Source organism: Pseudorasbora parva, chromosome 23 (assembly GCF_024679245.1).
Source record: "Pseudorasbora parva isolate DD20220531a chromosome 23, ASM2467924v1, whole genome shotgun sequence".
Classification (NCBI taxonomy): Eukaryota; Metazoa; Chordata; class Actinopteri; order Cypriniformes; family Gobionidae; genus Pseudorasbora; species Pseudorasbora parva.
The window spans coordinates 8,479,931-8,499,031 of record NC_090194.1 but is presented as its reverse complement, the minus strand read 5'-3'; the positions used below and the strand labels follow the sequence as shown (position 1 = coordinate 8,499,031).

The 19,101-nt window shown below is 36.8% G+C and overlaps 1 protein-coding gene across 2 annotated transcripts; it reads right to left on the bottom strand.

Moving 5' to 3' along the window:
* Positions 1 to 3,769: 3,769 nt before the first annotated feature.
* inpp5kb (inositol polyphosphate-5-phosphatase Kb) lies at positions 3,770 to 18,177 on the bottom strand. Of its 2 annotated transcripts, XM_067433143.1 has the most exons (14): positions 18,018 to 18,177; positions 17,006 to 17,060; positions 13,186 to 13,290; positions 12,890 to 12,998; positions 12,257 to 12,373; positions 10,153 to 10,328; positions 9,956 to 10,067; positions 7,980 to 8,089; positions 7,819 to 7,845; positions 5,347 to 5,560; positions 5,019 to 5,156; positions 4,812 to 4,895; positions 4,523 to 4,624; positions 3,770 to 4,437 (listed from the first exon to the last, which is right to left on the bottom strand). In XM_067433143.1, exons 2-14 carry the CDS (start codon positions 17,050 to 17,052, stop codon positions 4,369 to 4,371), a joined length of 1,410 nt encoding a protein of 469 aa, XP_067289244.1. In that variant the 5' UTR covers positions 17,053 to 17,060; positions 18,018 to 18,177; the 3' UTR covers positions 3,770 to 4,368. The 2 variants fall into 2 exon arrangements, with proteins under 2 accessions (XP_067289244.1, XP_067289245.1); XM_067433144.1 differs by lacking the exon at positions 7,819 to 7,845.
* Positions 18,178 to 19,101: the final 924 nt, after the last annotated feature.

The window sequence follows — 19,101 nt, the reverse complement described above, 5'->3', positions numbered from 1 at the left end:
CACACGCGTGACTAGATGCACGCCGCCCACACTGCTCTCAGGTGCAGCAGATCCAGTCGCCCCGTGCAACACGTCTGTCGCGCCGCGCTCCACTTTATTCCTATGGGTGACGTCGAGCGACTTCAACTCTTCAGCACAGCATTCCGGGAAGGCAGCGCTGCATTTGAACCAAATTGAACGCAGAAATGACGGGAAGCGTCTCAACATACGCTCCGGTCACAAAAGTGGATCTCCACGGTCTCTGCTGTCAGGACTTCACGAAATCAACAGTTAACTTACCAAAGAAGTGTGTTTTTGACGGAGCGGTCCCAGCGATAAAGGTTCACGGTCGTGCGCGGTGAGTAAAACTGCTTCAAATGTCTATGCTGTTGGCTATCGTCGCGTAAGTAAATATCAGTAAACAACACGATCGTGTATAACGTTAGCTAATTTATCAATGGAGTATGCGATCTATGGTGTGTGTTTCAAATACATTTGTTTAGCTGACCACTATAGGTGTCAGTTTGATTATTGGAAACCACCCAAACATAAACCTAGCGTTCTCACAAAGCGGGCTTCGTCATTCAAATGCGCTAACGGTTACTCCATTGTTGTGTATAATGTTACACTAGTCTGACGTGCAAAACCGTTTTGCTTGCTACTGCTAAGATTTAGTTGCATACAATAGTCAATAAACCGAATCATGTCCTCATAAACTGCGAGTAAACAAGCGCAAATGTTGACAGGCCACTAAATACAGTACACACCACAGAGACGGACGTCCTGCTGTTGCTGTTTCTCCTGTTCAATTTATTTCTGCCTCAGATTTGATTCTGGATCATATATCTATTAGCTGAGATAGCCATGGGTCTCTCCACGCTTGAGGACGTCACCGCTTTGTTCGCGATCGTCATTCTTTAGCTCCGGCTAAATCTTATGGCTAAACCTTATATTGGTTCTGTTCAGTTTACCCTAAGGAGGTTATCACTGCTCTTCCAGCTTTTATCCATGCTGGGCTGCACGGATGCACAGGGGATTCTTGTCCAGAACGGAACCATACCGCCAAACTGTATGCTAACTGTCAACATTTAACAATAGTGGTCCTGACAGAAATATTGACTCGTTTTTCACTAATAGATAATAACAAGTGAGATTACAATTATATTTTAATCACTACAACTTGAAAAATGTCCCGAGATTATATTTCAAAAATCTAGTCACCTTTAGAGTTTTTTTGTTTTTGTTTGAGTTTACTATCCCGAATATAGATTTACTGTCTGCACAAGAAAGAATTGTTCTAGTGCCATTGTCTCTTAGCTCATGATCACCGGCTGACTCACAGCGTGTTTTAGCGACTTCTTTGTTCTCTCGCTGACGTGCTGACGACCTCCTCCTCGAACTGCTCTGCAGGTGCCTCAGACAGATTTATAGCTGTAATTATCCAAGAAAATGCTCCTGGGGGTAAAACCACACAATATCTCTAGTTCTGAGTACTGTTCCTAACCCTTAACTGGTTGATGCAATATTGTGTGAGTGAGTGATACTGTCTGTAGTGCATATATGCATGAGTGAATTTCAAAAATGTAAAAATTAAAACTGAAGTGCAGTTGGTTATGAAAAAGACAAGTTAACAGCGCCTCCTGGAGTGAGCTACAAAAATTACACCGCGAAAGAGAAAACATTCTGTTGGTGAGGTAGATTGAAGAGAATGTTCGGTTGTCACTCTGGAGATTCGACAAAATCACGCTTCTTGTCACACTGATTAATATCAGCTCTAATTAAGACTCAAAGGTGTGTGGTAGACCTTAAAGGAATAATCCAATTACAAGTTACCTCCTCAAAATAATATTGTTGACTCCTCTCACAGTTAAACAGATACAGAGTTAGTCTATGAGGCAAACAAATAATCAGACCTTCATATTTTAATGAAATTGCTCACAATCCCAATGGCACAGTTCAACTGCATGATTACGAAAACATAATATTCTTAACAAATCATAAAGGGTCAAATCAACTCAAATTCCACTTACATATAGTGAGTTACACTAACCTAAGATAACATTATAGACTATTTGTGACCCTGGACCCGAAAACCAGTCATAAGAGTATTTTTATTTATTTATTACTCTCTCCACCTATCAATGCATCCGCATCTTCCAAGTGGATGCTGCACACTGGTGGTGGTTAAAGGAGAGATCCCTGACATGAGTGTAAAGCGCTTTGGGTGTAGCAGTTCATAGCTATGAAAGCGCTATATAAATCATTCATTCATTCATTATTGAGTTTATTTAAACATCACATGAAAGCTGAATAAATAATCTTTCCATTGATGTATGGTTTGTTAGGATAGGACAATATTTGGCTAATCTGGAATCTAAAGGGGTGCAAATCAGAAGAAAATCTTGAGGAAGGAATATTGAGAAAATCACCTTTAAAGTTGTCCAAATTAAGACCTTAGCAGCAAATATTACTACTAATTAAAAAAAAATACATCTCTGGAAATTAAGAGACCACTGCAATTTTGTCTTAAATCAGCACCTCTACAAGTATGGAAGCCATTCCATTCCAATGTCTGTTGAATTCCAACAGAGGCACACCTCATTCTACTGAATGAGGGGCTGATTAGGTGATCACCTGAACCAAATCTTATTAATGGGGAAAAGTATAAAAAAACACTTCTGTGGTCATCACTATCCTCTTGCAGTAGGACCAGCTGGATGGCAAAAACAGTGCTATTACCTCAAAAATAATTGGAAATCTTAAAGAAATAACTATTGACCATGCCAAAAAAGTTGAAAAGGAAAGTTTTGAGTGAGGAAAAGAAGGGTTCAATTCTGGCTTTACTGGCAGAGGGATACAGTGAGCGTCGGGTTGCTTCCATCCTTAAAATTTCAATGACGGTTCATAAGACAACAAAGCTACAGACCGGCAGAGGGCGAAAACGACTATCAAATTATCGGAATGACCGCAAACTCATTCGAATGTCACTCAACAACCGTAGGATGACATCAAGTAGGCCTAACCTACAAAAAGAATGACAAAAGGCAGCTGGGGTGAAGTGCACGGAGGGGACGGTTCGAAACAGACTCCTAGGGGCAGGGCTGAAGCTGTGCAAAGCTAGAAAAAAAGCCCTTCATCAATGAGAAGCAAAGAAGAGCCAGGGTGAGGTTTACAAGAGACCATAAGGATTGTAGAGGACTGGAGTAAGGTCATCTTCTCTTCTCTATGGAGTTTTGGCATAAACTCATTAACGAAAACTCATAAAAGACAAATCGATAGTTTTGACCTATAAAATGTATTGTTGGCTATTGCTATAAATATACCTGTGCGACTTATGACTGGTTTTGTGATGCAGAGTCACAATTTACAGTATAAGATAGGTCAGCCATGTCACAAACTGAAAAATGTTGATGTTAGACATAGAGAAGTTAGACATTAGAGACATAATACAAATTTAGATCTAATAAGAGGGACAGTGTATAAAAATAACAGCATATTAAGAGTTGGATGGTGAAATGTTGTTAGCATATAGGCATGGAAAATCCACACACTAACATATACAGGTACGGACTTTAAGGCATTTTATATATATATATAAATATATATATATATATATATATATATATATATATATATATATATATATATATATATATATATATATATATATATATATATATATATATATATATATATATATATATACTGTAAGATATACATTGTATAAAGAGCTGCACACTTCACCAATGTACAGTAAAAGGTACTGAAATAATTTTCAGATATAATGGGTATCATGCATTTATTGTATGATTAAACAAAAGTAAGAAATGTTTTTTATTTTTTAGAACTTCATTACTGTAAACTAATATTAGGGATTTTCACAATTTATCTGCTGATTTTGGCATGACATGCAAGTTCTACACTAGTTCTACAATCCTTTTAGTTTCAAATTTACAAAAAGAAAGAAAGAAAAAAGGTAGCCTAAAAACATGCAAGGTTTGGGAAGTGTCAAATGTGTCGGTCTTTGCGTGGTCTTATTCTGCAGAAATCAAGAGCTTTCTTGCCGGCACGGATTCCATGTTTTGCCTCTGTAATTGACTTGATCGACCTCTAGTGGCAGGTACTGTTACTATGAATAAATGTGCAAAGTGTACAATGTGTTTACAAGAGCTTATGACAGATTCAGCCATTTGAGGAGAGCCATTGGTAAACACAGACAGACAGGAAAAGAGCAGTTTGGGAAATGTTAAAGCCTTCAGTTTTAAACCACAGTTTCAGAATCAGCTCTATCTTTTAAAACCAAACTGGACAAAGTCTGTTTACACAGGGTGAAAGCTCATACAAAATCAGATCTCCTGCATATGCTCCAGAGGTTAGGAGATATTTCAGTTATTTCTCATGTCCATTGATGCTCTCAGGAACCTGACCCTCCGTTACAGCTCGCTTAGACTCTAGAATCTGAACCCAGACACAAAGCAGGTGAGTACAGGGGTATAGCCTAAAGTTAACACAGAGGCATGTGTGTGTGTTTGCAGAAACTCACCTGGAAAGTTTGACTAAAGGCAATGAGGGTTTGCATATTGGTGCTGTAATATCCCAAAACATAATCCCCTGCCAGCAGGGGGAGCTCATTTTTAATCTGGACCTTAAACAGGAAGAGCAACACTCATGTTAGTCAAATCATACAGTTTTAAACAACGTTCAAATTTTAAGTGTGACTGTAAAAGTGATGGGGGGGGAAAATCCATTATGATTTCTGTAAGCAGTCATCGGCTACACTTTAAAGGGAAGACCTGTTCTCAACAACACTAAGAACTTTTAGTCTGCCATACCGTCACGACTTCGCCGTTGGCAGCCACTTCATCATCTTTGACCCATGCGAAGGTGGAGTAATCAGAGGCACTTTTGAAGCCAATCTGCACGCAGAGATATAAATCACCTCTAGTTAGTGACCCGCTTTGTGATACAGATCTCCTTTTTGTCTCTTTCTGTGTTTTTATTCATCCATCAAACTATGTTTTTCTCTCTCTCCCTTTCACCTTGTACAGTCCGATCCAGTCCCAGGTTGAGGACTCAAAGTTTTCCAGGATGGTGTAGGTGAATGTGGCATCTTCATCTGTGCTCCAGTGTCTGTCCACTGTCAGCGTGACAAGAGGCGACTCTAACTTTTTCCTCATCTACATGAAGACATCAAAGAGATATATGGTACATTATATTTTTGGGCTGAATGTCATGTACACTGAAACGTTTCAGTGTAGATACTGGTATTATTAATGATTACTATAAGGATATTTATTTCAATTTGATTAATAGTGAAGCCTGTTATTATCTTATTGATTACATATTCATGTAATACATAATTCATACCTCTAGATTAAAGGTCCCAATGACAGGTTTGTGGTCACTGACCCCATACGAGACGTCACAGGTGTACATGTCCTGCATCACCTTAACAGGATACTCATCATCGTCAGCTGATGACGTTGATGATGTCGAACTATTCTCATCCTCTGTCTCTATAGCTTTGGGTTTTATCCTCCACAAGATACGATCCGTCCAGGCAGGCTTCCGCTTTTTACCACTAATCATTGACGCATGCAAAAAAAAAAAAAGTGAGTGAATGTAAATACTACTAGTTAAGAAAATGTACATTCAGAGTAAGGTTGTAGTCTTGGAGAACTTAACTTTATTATATTATATATTGATTAAAAAATACAGTATTAAAAATAATATTGTGAAATATTATTAGAATCTAATATACTTGTTTAAATTGTATATACATAAGCAATATTTTATTGCTGTGGTGGCAGAACTGAATTTTAAGCATCATTACTCCAATCATGTCACATGATCCTTCAGAAATGATTCTAATATGCTGATTTTGGGCTCAAGAAACATTTATTAGTATTGTCAAATGTTGAAGACAATTGTACTGCTTAATTTTTTTATTATTATTATTATCGGCATATATAATCATTATTTAATCATTTTAATAAAATGGCATTACTTTAAAGCTACACTGTGTGATATTTTCCCCCATCTAGTGGTGAAAAGGTATATGGCCATCCAGTGAATATTAGTTTCTGTTCCTCAATTCTGATTTCGTTTTAACTCCTACGGTGGCCTATTTAGTCCAAGATTAACATGGCAATCCCCCTCTTCACATTCGACACGGTGCCATCAAGTGTTAAAACGCGAAAGGCGAAGCTTGAATTTACGGGGATGTCCCTCTTTGGCTAATGTACTTTCAAGATGGAGGGGCAACATGGCGAGCGACATTCGAACCCCTCACCCGTACGTATTTTCTATGGCATATTATAAACTTACGAGAATACTTTATTACTTGAAAGAAGTAAATATACATTAATGAGCACATATATTTTTGAAAGAACTAAGTGTTTTAGCTAAGAATAAACTAAAAAAGTTACACAGTGTAGCTTTAAACAAAAAAAGCATTTATCCAAAAAAAAAAAAAACCACAAACTTTTGAACACTGTTAGAATAATTTAACATTTTTAGTTACGTTGAGTCATATTAGTCAAAAATAGTTGTGAGCAGTGTTTGGGGTAATTTGCTACAAGTAACGTTATCAGATTACTTTTTTCAAGTAACTAGTACGCATTACTTTTACATTTACAACAAAAGTTACTTTTTCAAATAAGTAACACAAGGTACTTTGTTTTCCATTGTGTTAACTAACCGCTCTCCTGTCCCGACGTTGAGAGAAATCGGCAGTAAGGTTAATTTAATTTCACTTTATTAAGCAATGTCTTTGCTGCTGACATTTGATGACCCAATTCAACCAATAAGCAAAAGAGGTGAGAAAGGGATGTAATGCATTACGTTCCATATAAAGTAACTTAGTATCACAATTAGTTATTTTTTTTTAGGGATTAACATATTACTTTAAAAAAAGTATCTTTCCCAAACACTGGTTGTTAGTGTGATATAGTGTGTCCTTGCAGTTGTGTACTGGGAATTTCATACACAATTCCATTTCAATGCACAGACATGCAGATGTGACTGATATGCTGTGATCTAATTCTACAACATGAAAAACATGCAAATGCATCAAACACCAGCATATCAGAGTGAAACATGCGTTCTACACACAGTGATTGAGTTGCATGTATAACAAGTGCAAAACAGTTCTCCAAGACGCTTTTAGAAGCCCAGTGACACACTGACATGAATATGTGGTCATGTGTTAAATGAGATATGGATGGATGGATGGAGTCGTTGGTGTATATATGATTTCCTACATTACACTTCTTTTACACCTTGGCTGGTAATCTTGAAAAAAAATTCAAAGGTCAAGCTGATCTTTCTTCCAGTTGGGGATACAAACTATCAGTACCTCTGCTTCCATTGCAGACACAGCAAAACATAAACTTCCAAATATATCTTAATATATAACAATTTAGCAAACAGAGGGAAGAAATCTGTGCTGAAAAGGCACTCCAGTATGTACACACATATTCAGTGCCTGTTCAAATGCTCTATGGTGTGAAAGACCTCCTGTACACAGCCATTTATGTTGGATGATAAACACAAATTCCCTTACAACATCCTACATGTTCATCTCATCTTCAAAGTAGACATACATATGCTTTCAAAACTGGTGGATGGCAGTCGAAGCACAGAAAGAAAAAAAAAGGAAATTACATTTGCATGGACGAAATGCTTACTGAAGCATCTCAGTGGAGTGTATGTGAGGATTGAGTACAGTGTTTTATGGGGACGTGATGATGGTGCTCTGTGAGAGGAATTCTGGGTAATAGGGGTTAAGGTAGACATATTAGGGGCCATGCAACACAAAATTTGCTTATCAAATCTTACGTAAAGCCAAACCATGTCTTCGGTGCTCTGTGTGGAGAAAGAATGATGATCATTTTCGTCCCTCAAGAAAACACGTTAGACTCAGGAAATGGTTTCTGCTTCCATGCATTGAAAATAAGGTGTTTGTATTGTGTTAGGAATGTGTAGTGTATAAGTGATACCTTGTATCATAAGTCTCAGAGAAACGGTCAAATTTATACGTGGGTTTAAAGCGCAATGGTCCCTCTTCAAACTCCTGAAGGACAGGTTCTTTCTTCTTCATCATGGTCAACTAAGAGGCAGAAATCAGTAGAATAGAATAAAATAAAATAGAAAAGGCATATTAAATGACCAGTTTCTAATCCTTGTCTCGTTATCAATAGTTTCACATTAGCAAGTCGCTTAACCTATGACATGATAAGCACATACACCAATCAGGCATGACATTATGATCACCTTCCTAATATTGTGTTGGTCCCCCTTTGACTGCCAAAACAACGCTGACCCTCCACTAGACACCTGAAGGTGTGCTGTGGTATCTGGCACCAAGATTTTAGCAGCAGATCATTTAAGTCTTGTAAGTTGCGAGGTGGGGCCTCCATAGAGTAAAGCGCTCCTGCCAAATAAAACCCGAAATCGAGGGTAGCGCAGATATGACGCAATCGACAGGCGACTCCCTCAGACGCTATGCTGAAATGGTCCGGGTCATTGGTTAAAATAGCAATGTTCCCACAATTTACAAATAGTTGGAAACATTTGGGATATTGTAGGTACTCAGCTGAACAAAATATATAACACTGGCCTAGTGGTTTTTGGATATTTTACTGCAAAAATACTACATAGTGCACCTTTAATTTTAGCATTTACTCTCCCTTTCGAGAGCCATGACAAAGCATGCTGGGAAATAGAAATCCAAGCCCAGTTTCCGATAAATTTAAGTTTGTCTAAATTAAAAGAAATACGCTTATAAAACTGAAAACAATTAAACAATTCAAATTACTTAAAATGTGAGCTCAAAGGAAAAATAAATACTCATAGAAAAGATACTCATAAAACTTAAGTTGACTGTACTCGTTTAATTTAAAGGTCCCGTTCTTTGCGTATTTTCGAAGCTTTGATTATGTTTACAGTGTCCAATATAACATGAGTTCATGTTTCGCGTGTAAAAAAACACCGTATTTTTCACACAATTTACTTATCTGTACACCGCTGTTTCCTCTGTCCTAAAAACGGCCTGATGATTTCCTTGTTCTATGAAGTCCCTCCTTCAGAAACAAGTAGCGAGTTCTGATTGGGCCAGCGCTTCCTGTGTTGTGATTGGACAGCAGCTTGGCGCACTTTGCCCGGAAAGGTCCCGCCTCTTACCATAACGGGGAGATGCAAGCGCTGAATGCGCACTCTTCTCCACGTGGGAGAGCAACAAGACCACGCCCCCTTTTTTGCGTGTTCTTGTGGGCGGAGGGTTAGTCTACAAACGGTTCTAGTGACGTCATTACATCCCTGCACTTTCTGCTTTAGTCCAAACCGGCCGTTCACTGTAGGCTTTGAAAGGGAACTTCTGTTAAATAAAATATCTCGCTTGGCATTGAACTTTGAGCTTTATAATTTTACAGGTATTATTTATGCTCTAACAACAACATTTCACACTTACTAAAGTTTGAAAGATGGAATCGCGAAGAACGGGACCTTTAAGTTTACCCTACTGAAACCAATTAATTATTTTGAACATTAGGCAGCATTTCCCTTGACGTTGTCTGCCAAATTCAAAGCTGTGGGTTTAGTAATTGCCTTTTCTGTGCCTGTGATTCACACAGAACATGTTTCACGTTTAAAATGTGAGGCGTAGAGCAGTGAAAAAAGTTCAAAGGTCTAGAGACCTCTTCTTTTTTTTTTTTAACTGACCGTTTAAACTTTAGTGTCGGCATGTGCAAGACATGATGCAACACAAATGTAACAGTCAAACATGTGAAGTGTATGTTAACGTAAAAAACTATTAAATTAAGTGCAAAACGCAAACAGTTTTAAACTGTTTAGGACATGTACTTTTCATTTAACATCTGGAGTGAGTCTACGGTGCTTTATGCCGTCTACATGGGTAGCTCACTGGGGTTTGGTAGAGAAAAGCATGTATTTATCTTTGTTTGTGTGTTTGCCTGACCTGATCTTTGTCCCACAGCAGGTTAAAGCGACCATTGTTAATCGAGGAGCGGAGAAAGTGCATCCCATGATCAGCGATACGGAAGTTCAGATCACCAAACCAGAAGACCACCCTGGGAGAAGGAACAACAGCAATATGAGGATGTCATATCTTCTGATGCATGAATGTGAGCAACTTTAATCAAAGTTAGCACTGACTTGTGGTCAAGAATGTTTGGTGTGTTGTTCATATCGAAATCTTGCGTGTCCAGTATATATTCAAACTCATCCATGCGTTGCAGGGCGTAGTTCATATGAGCCGCCAGATGACAGTTCAGAAAACACAGCATGTGACCGTAAAATGAGAAACGCACAGAAACACCACCCTTATTTCCCTGCAAGAATCAATAATACTTAATTAGTCCAGCTATATATCATTACAACATAATGTGCATACTTAATATTCATACCATTAAAAGGATAGGTGTAAGTGATTTTTAAGTTATTTTTATTATTATTATTCTTTTACGCAAACCATACAGACTTACGGCCGTTTCACACCGCAAGCGTGAGCGGCGCGTGAGCAGCACGTATTTTTTTCGGCGCCCATGTTAATCAATGAGTGCATTCACACCGGGAGCAGGAGCAGCACGTGAGCGTCAAGCAGGAGCGTCGCGTGAGCAGCAGTGAAGCGGGGGTTTCGGCGGCGAGCCTATTTTTGCTGCGCTGCTGACGCTCCTGACGCTCAATTAAAGTAAAAGCACACTTTGAAAGGACAACATATATGTGATTTCACACAAAAAGTGCCTAAAATGCACACAGGAAGCACGTGTAGTGTATTTGAACAATAACTGGAGTATATCAGAGAAGAAAACGAAGACTAAAAAATATCTGTGGAAGATTTTTGCAATTTAAACTTGTTTTGATTATTCAGTTTGGGTGAAAGTATGGTTATGATTATAAAAAATAAAGTAAACTAGCCAGAAAATATAACAAACTTTCGTTTAGTTTAGTATTTAATATTCAGACAGGTAGGATCGGTCTGCAGCTGCAGTCACGGTGTAAAGCGAAAGTACACTTTTGATGGACAAAGTAAATATCACAAAAGCGCTCAAAATGCATACAAGAAGCACATGTGGTGTTTTAACAATAACTGGAGTATGTCATTAAAGAAAACGAAGAATAACAATCATCTGTAGAAGATTTACCCATTTAAACTTGTTTTAATTATTCAGTTTGGGTGAAAGTATTCTAAAAAGTAAAGTAAACTACCCAGAAAATATAATAATTTATTTTAGTTTAGTATTTAATACTAAATACGCTGAAGTGCTGCTCAAGCGCTGCTCACGCTTGCGGTGTGAAACAGGCCTTACTTACTACCTTTTAATTTATATATATATATACACATACTTTTTTCAGCATTAAATTTACCAAAAATAACAGTAGATACATTTATAATCTTCCTAAAGATTTTTTCAAATAAATGCTGTTCTTTTGAATGTTCTATTCATCAAATAATCCTGAAAAAAAGAAAAATCAGTTTCCACAAAAATATTACGCAGTTTTTAACATTGTTAATAATAAGAATTTTACATGAGCAGTACATCAGCAAAAGGCCAGCTGATTGAAGTTTTCAAAATAGTTGTTTAAATATGCAAATGAGGCAGTCTAATTAAATCTGGATTAGTTTGCATCCATTGCATGAACATTTGGATAAAGCCAGGTTTAAAATTCTTGTTTCATTTTTTTGACAAGTCAAAGGTTTTACAGAGGGGATTTTATTTTTCAGAAAAAATACTGTCAACAGTATAATTACAGTACAATAATTTTCAATTTTTTTAAGAATAAAATCTAAAAGATACTCTGTAAAAACCTTTAGAATATAGATAGGAATAAAACGAAAGTTTGGTGTGAATAAAAGTACTGCTGAAGTGTATTCAGTGTAATTTCTGACTATTGTTTTAATGTAACTCTGAATGTATTCATCTGAAAGGATGACTTGAGGGTGAGTTAATCATGGGGAAATACATTTTTTTGGGTTAACTCTCTCTTTAAAAGTGTATTTTGGATGTCTTCTTTCCAGTAGTCTGAAAAACACATTTAAAAGCCCAAAATATTAAAAATTAACAGATGCATGAAAGTGTTTTTGCTTGTAGCGTTTCCCCTTAAATTTGACATTTTGAAAAAAATAATATTTCACAATATTAATGTTTTTTTGTTTGTTTTTTTACTTTTGATTAAATAAATGCAGCCTTGGTGAGCATTAGAGCTTTCTTCACAGAAAGTGTCTGTGAAATGTCAGGATGTAAAGGCTGTACCGTACCCAGTATCCAAACAGGCCAGTGCGGGTGTATGTACTTTGGATGTCTCTGATGAAAGGCAGATGGACCTGCTTTGCAAACAATATCATCAGCAAACCCTGCATCCTCACTGAAGTCACCTGATGACAGCAAAAAATGTACAGCTTATTTCATATGTCACTTTTCAACACAAACATCACACACTGCTTCGACCTCCACAAAAGCAACGAAACGTGTATTTAAGCTTAGGATGGAGTGAATGAAGCCCTTGATACGTTGCAGAAAGAAAATAAGGAGATTGGTAATGGAAATTCCTGGGATGTTTTTGGTGAAGTGGAATTCGGTTTTTCAAAATCAAAGCTAATTAGTCATGGAAGGCAGAACGGGGTGGGCTCACATCAAATCTGTGCTTATGTTACACAAATGTGCTGGAGTCAAACAATGCCTCTAGTGTTTTCATGGCCTGCACAGAACAATGGAGCTTAACAAGCTTAATGAGGAGACTGCTCATCCTGATTCTGTCTTTCTGTTATTGTAACAGTTGCAACTGCATATAAACATATGTAAGGACACTCAAACACCTCTCTGTCTTCCATACTCTCTAAACTGACCATGCAATGCTACAACACCCAGCAAAATATGTATTTATGATGTACCTTGATATATCCAATTGGTGCCAGAGTATCCATTAAGAGGTGGCTCCATGAGTCCTCAACAATGAGATCAGAGACATACCGCACTGGATTGGCATTTACTTCCTGCAGACTAAAAAACATCTGCTCATATTATGTAACTTCACTAATATATATATATATATATATATATATATATATATATATATATATATATACACATTTTGAATGGTAGTGTATATATCAGTAAGTTAACATTTAAAATTGACAGAACATTTTTTTTCATGCTGATCATGTGATTCAGATAACAATAAGCTCACCCAATCACATAGAGGTCAGTGGCCGGCTGTGAGTCAAGCTGCAGTAATGACCTCACATCAGCTGGTGGCTCGGCTGTGCTTACATTCCATGTGACTATGTGCAGCCTGAACAAGAGAAGAAGACAGAAACAGAATAGGGCTGCGTTTAATTCAAAATGCTGAATCCCCTTCACTCACTGACTTCCCTCCGCCTCGTTCACATTGCTTACGTTGCACAAAGGTGCCAACACTAGTGGAACCCTTGCAATGTTTTTTTAAAATGGAACGGCCTAAGCCCTTGATCATTTGGAATGTACACGCATGCATTCTATGATTGTTGGATTAAATATAAAACAATTACACAACCGAAAATCATAATACGATAAACTATAACAATCAGCTTAAGGCAGCCACAAGTATTAAATGCGGTTCAATGTCAAAATAACTTCAATATCATACACTAAAATTGTGAGGGGTGGAAGTAAATTAGATGGAATCTGCTGTGACGTCACAACCGTGTTGCGTTGTGGTCTACTGATCTGCCATGAATATTTTTTATCAGCCATGACTCAAAAGCAGACAGTAATGAAACCAACATTTTAGATGCATAGACAAATTCACAATCCTCTATTCCAAATTTGATAGCACAGCTAAAACTACTAGCTTAAATAATATACATTTAATAGCCTATATTTTTTAAATAAGTATATTTTATCAGTAATAAAATAAAAACAAGCAATCAAATTACAAGCAATAGCACCAATAAATTTAATGCAACAGAGATGCAAATGAAATAAACAGTGCTCTTCAGGTAGGTCTAATCATTTTAAGGTACCAAAATGTAATAAAGTAGGCTAATTTGGGACTTTAGCTTATTCACCCTATCCCCCAGAGTTAGATAAGTCCATACATACCATTCTTATCTCTATGCATGCCATAACTCTGTCTGACGCACCCACCGCTAGCCTATCTTAGCACAAAGACTCGATGTAAACGGCTCCAAAACAGCAGCAAAGATGCTTGATTTTTACTCAGGAATGAGAGTATAGTTCCTAGCCACAGCAGTCTAGAAAATCACAACTTTCCATTTTATGTTGGTCTTAGTGCATGGTGTAACTATACACAACTCAACATGTAAATATAAAAATGTTGCCGTTATTTTGTCATTTATTGAGCTGTAGGCTAGATGCCGCCGTTTACCTCCAGTCTTTGTGCTAAGCTAGCGATGGTGTATGGACTTGTCTAACTCTGGGGGATACGGTGAATAACCCAAAAAGTCAGCATGTTCCTTTAAAGTTAAAGAGCAGTGAGTGATTTTTTTTTGTTGTCCTTTGTTGTTTGATTGACATATAAAAAACACAGGCAGTAGTTGGATGATTAGTATGCTGTCACTTTAAGAATGAATGCACTCCATGCAAGGAGCATGCATTTTGTGTTTGCATTCACTTAAGGCAAAAAACAACTATGTTTACTAGGATACTCACCGACACATTTTTTACATCATTTTGTGTGAATTTGTCCATTCAAGTGCAAGAAGACATGAAAGAGAGCTTCAGATGTTTAAATGTCCCACTCATTCCCTTTTATGTGTTCCAGCACTTGAAAATTTACATTGGAAAGGCTGTAACGTTCGTGATGCAGCACTAACCCATTAACTGTAAAGAGTGCCGTTAATGTTGGTTTACGTTTATGTTGTCACAACCTTGCATTGTTAGAATTTTTTTTTTAATTACTGGCTAACTGGCAAATGACATCGTTTCATATACTTGCCAACTCTGCATTTGGTGCTTGGCAAGTGTTAATTTGAGGCCCCGAGTGTACGTATTGAGTAGAATTTCTCCCTCTGTCAAAATCGTTGGGGTGAGGTAACGCACTTCAAAATGGAGGCGGGATTTAAAGAGCTTAGGGATGTTCGCGAGTGTCTAAAAGTGGAGTTAAGTAAATCAACTCTGAATTTCATATATGAGAAAATAAACTTGTGGTAAGGGAGATAACATAAATAAGATAAAAATCCAGAGAACTTGCTGGCAAACAGCCAACAAATTACAACATCCACCTTCTATCACTCCAAAAGAAATCTCTCTAAAACTCATTTTTAGATCTGAACTCTAAAAGTCAATGATTCAATACACCTGAAAGACTCTCTGTTGGTGTATCTTCCACATAGGTGAAAGGCTCCGTCCAGCGTACGAGACACTTCCTCATTTGCCTCATCATCTGAGCTGAGGTCCTCCAGGCAGGTGAGCAACTGAGCGAGTCGTTGGCGAAGCATCAGCCGTGCTGAAGTAGACTGAGATGCCATGGTGGACGTACTGTCAGAGCGCACACGTGAGACGTCAAATGGGTCCGACATCTTTTTGCTGTTCTTCCAATACAACTGATAATCTGAGGCCTGGTTTATGCTAACCAAGAGTTCATCAGAAGTCAGTTGATTTATTCTTTGATTCTCTATCCTACTGGTTGCTTTTTCTTAGCTGCAGATGTCCAAGAAAGTTCAGGTATCCAAGAGCTGGTTTAGGTTCATCAGATGCAGAGTCCACATTGTGTAGTTCCAAGACTTCTCAGAAACAGTTCATCATTCTCCTTTTTCCCCGCAGAAGCCTCAGAAATCGTTCAGAAATCAAGTAGGTAGAGATTCCATGTTTTGCTAAATGTTCTCATCGCATCCTATTGCCCGAATGAACGTGTGTGAGTAAAAGCATGCATTTTGGAGAGTGTTTGGGATTAGGAGCTGTAATCTGGAGCAGTGGAGAGCCACGTGAATGAGGCCAGGAATACGAAATGCAAAAATCACTAGCAGGTCTGATCTCTGAATCACTGTGTGTATTGTTGGAAGCCTTGAGCGACTCAAGTGAATGTCGACAGATGCTAATCCGGTTTATTTAAGCATTGGTCTCAAAGCTGTGAAAATGTCTTGGACCCTACAAGAATAAACCAAGATAACATATTTTCCTAAAGATATGGGGCAAGGGTTTACATTTGTGGAACATAAAGCCAAACTGCTATAAAACTTGTAGTTTTAAGTCAACTACTTTAACTTCTTCTGAGTTTAATTGTAACTATTGGAGTTGAATGAACCTTCAAGCATTTAAAAAAAAAAAAAATTACCCTACAATGTGAGAGATTGCATTCTATGTTATATGATAAACATAATTATCCTTTGCTTGCTTTTAAAACATGACTCTCTCTGTAATACCAAAAGCAAGCCTTTTCTGAGCAGACTTTTTTTAATATATTTTTTATAAAATTATATAAAAATAAATATATTATATAAATTATATATATATATATATATATATATATATATATATATATATATATATATATATATATATATATATATATATATATAGATATATATATATATATATAATTATTATTATTATTATTTAGTTTGTTCAGTTGCCAACATAAATCTTTGCCATGTATGTTTCCCCCTGTTTAAATCAGGAGCACCAAATTAGCAAATTAGTTTTAAACAACAGTATAAGTCTCAATTGCAGGCTAACCATCTTTCCACCTTGTTACTATAATACAGTCACATGCAAATTCTTAGGGGCAAGTAAGCATTCAGCAGGAGAGAGAGAGAGAGAGAGAGAGAGAGAGAGAGAGAGAGAGAGAGAACACATCAGCTGGTCTTGTGACAAGTGTGAAAGTTTTGAAAGAAACACCAACATTCATAATTTAGTTCCATACAAGAAAGTAAATGCTACATTTACCAAACTTGACAGTCTTCTTTCACTTCCATCTCAATTCTCGCTGCCTTATTTATTTATTTCCCCTCATTCTTGTAATAAGTGAAGATTGTTTCATTTCATTGCTCAATGATGGTGTACGTTACCTGAAAGCCTGATGTCCACCTCTGGATCCAACATTTTGTGCGCTCATACTCAAATCTGTACACACACACAAACACCATATAAACATGCTTGCATTGTAATTCAAACATTAATCTAATCTAGTAGTTAATGTCTCCTTCAAACTGAAACGCTTTTTAAAATGATTAAATACCCCTACTGTTAAATATTGAGCAGTGATATGATGCTCAAAAAATGTAATAGCCTACGAAATAACTTAAATGTTTAAGTTTTTATAAATTCGTTTTTATAAATACAATAACTAATTTTGTTATTTTTGTGAGCTAAATAAAAATAAAATTCTAGAAAAATGACTTTTTGCAGGGTGTGGTGTCTGAAATAATGACAGTAATCCTGTACGATCATAATGGAAAAGGCTTGACTGCTGAAACTTCACTGTTGCTATGGTAATCTCAAGCAAAAACGACTTGTGTTTACGATTTATTGTCCTCTGGCCTAATATAATTTTTATGATTACTGAAATGTTGTTTGATAGCACTGAATACGTACTTTTATGGGCACACGTTATACTTTAGCTTAACTCGCGTGCAGTATTTTGTACTTTATTTATGTGCCTCTTTGTAAGCCTGGTGTCCTTGACGAAAGGCGCATATATAAATAAAAGGACTTTATTATTATTATTATTAATGATACTTTAATGGCATAAACGTCGTTTTTTTTTTTTTAAATAAACAAAAAAGTCGAGCGTAACAGGGTCATTTTTTTAAGACTAGGAATACATTTGTAACATCGAATGTTGCTTTTTGCTTGTCACTATGAAACAGCGGTCCAGCCATCGAATAAACGTCAAATGTTTAGGAATATTTATATTAAAATATTACAAAAACGGTCTAAATATACCGTGACGAAAGCTAAATTAAACTCACTCCAGAATTAACTGTTAAAGACGTCTCCAATCAAAAGTCCTTTCTTCATTGGCTAACACAAATCGCAGTCATTCTCGCGCACAGAAAAACAACAACAAATAAAACATACCTTTCAGCCTCTTGTGCCGATTCTGCAGGTGTCTTGAATGATCTATTCCGTGCTTAACAGGTGCTATAGGATGCAGTGTGAGAGTTTGGGGTTTGTGTTTACACCCCTTCACTTCCTCGCTGCCCTGCCAATCCGCAGGAACCTCTTAAAGCCACAGTATTGTTTCATCATATAAAAGCCTGAAAGGTTTAGCTAAGTTATGAAAGACTCGACTGTGTTCAAATACATTATATATCGCAATCCTTTTGATTAGGTGAAAACAGAGGGTTCTCTGTTGACAATGAATGCAACATAAATGAAAAATATATTTCCCAATTCTTTATATTGACAGTTAGTTTTATAAACAATACGAAATGTAACTTTTCATGATCTGTTCACAGAGGCATTTAAAAAAGGTACAACAACAAAATTAACATAAAAATATACCATGAACTTGCTTTTGGAACGATTTACAGATGTTATGATACATATACACTCTTTTTGTCTGTGTAAAGAAAGAATAATCTTGACCATTAGTGATCATAAACATAACAGCCTTTGAGTATTAAATCTGGTATAAATGAGGACTTCTCATAGGGACAAGAGATTCCTTTCTTTGATGATCTCAGAACTGAACAAACCCGATTTAGGCTACCTTGTTTTTTTGTTTTTTTATCGGTATTGAATACTATTATTCGATACATAAACAATTAAATATGCACTGTAACTCTGAACGTGCAATTCAAATATGTGAATTAAACACATTCCTCTTTCTGAAGGCCTCATAAGCAGGGGTTAGTTTAATCTGGCTTCATCTGTTCAAATCCTGATTAGGCTAAATGAAGTTTCACTGAATGAAGGGAGGGTTTGCAGTGACCCCCATTCGCGTTTGTCTTGAGTGGGGTTTATTGAATGGGTTAGGTTACAATAACTAGACATGTTTACTGAAAAAACAGTGTGTTGGATTTACATTATTTAATCTTGTACATCGGTTCCACATGAATCAAGTGAATTAACAAACAAAATGTGTTCATGTAACTTGACCCAAGTCAAGTGAATTTTATATGGCTCCCTGACATGACTCAGGCATTCAATTTCATATATT

What these genes read in the sequence shown, in the direction of transcription:
- inpp5kb (XM_067433143.1), bottom strand. Translation starts at nt 17,052, where the DNA reads ATGAGCGCACAAAATGTTGGATCCAGAGGTGGACATCAGGCTTTCAG. An exon ending in TGCTGTGGGACAAAGATCAG is followed by an intron (nt 8,090 to 9,955) that starts GTCAGGCAAACA and finishes TCTGCCTCTTAG; the next exon opens with TTGACCATGATGAAGAAGAA. An exon ending in TCTGAGACTTATGATACAAG is followed by an intron (nt 7,846 to 7,979) that starts GTATCACTTATA and finishes TTCTCCACACAG; the next exon opens with AGCACCGAAGACATGGTTTG.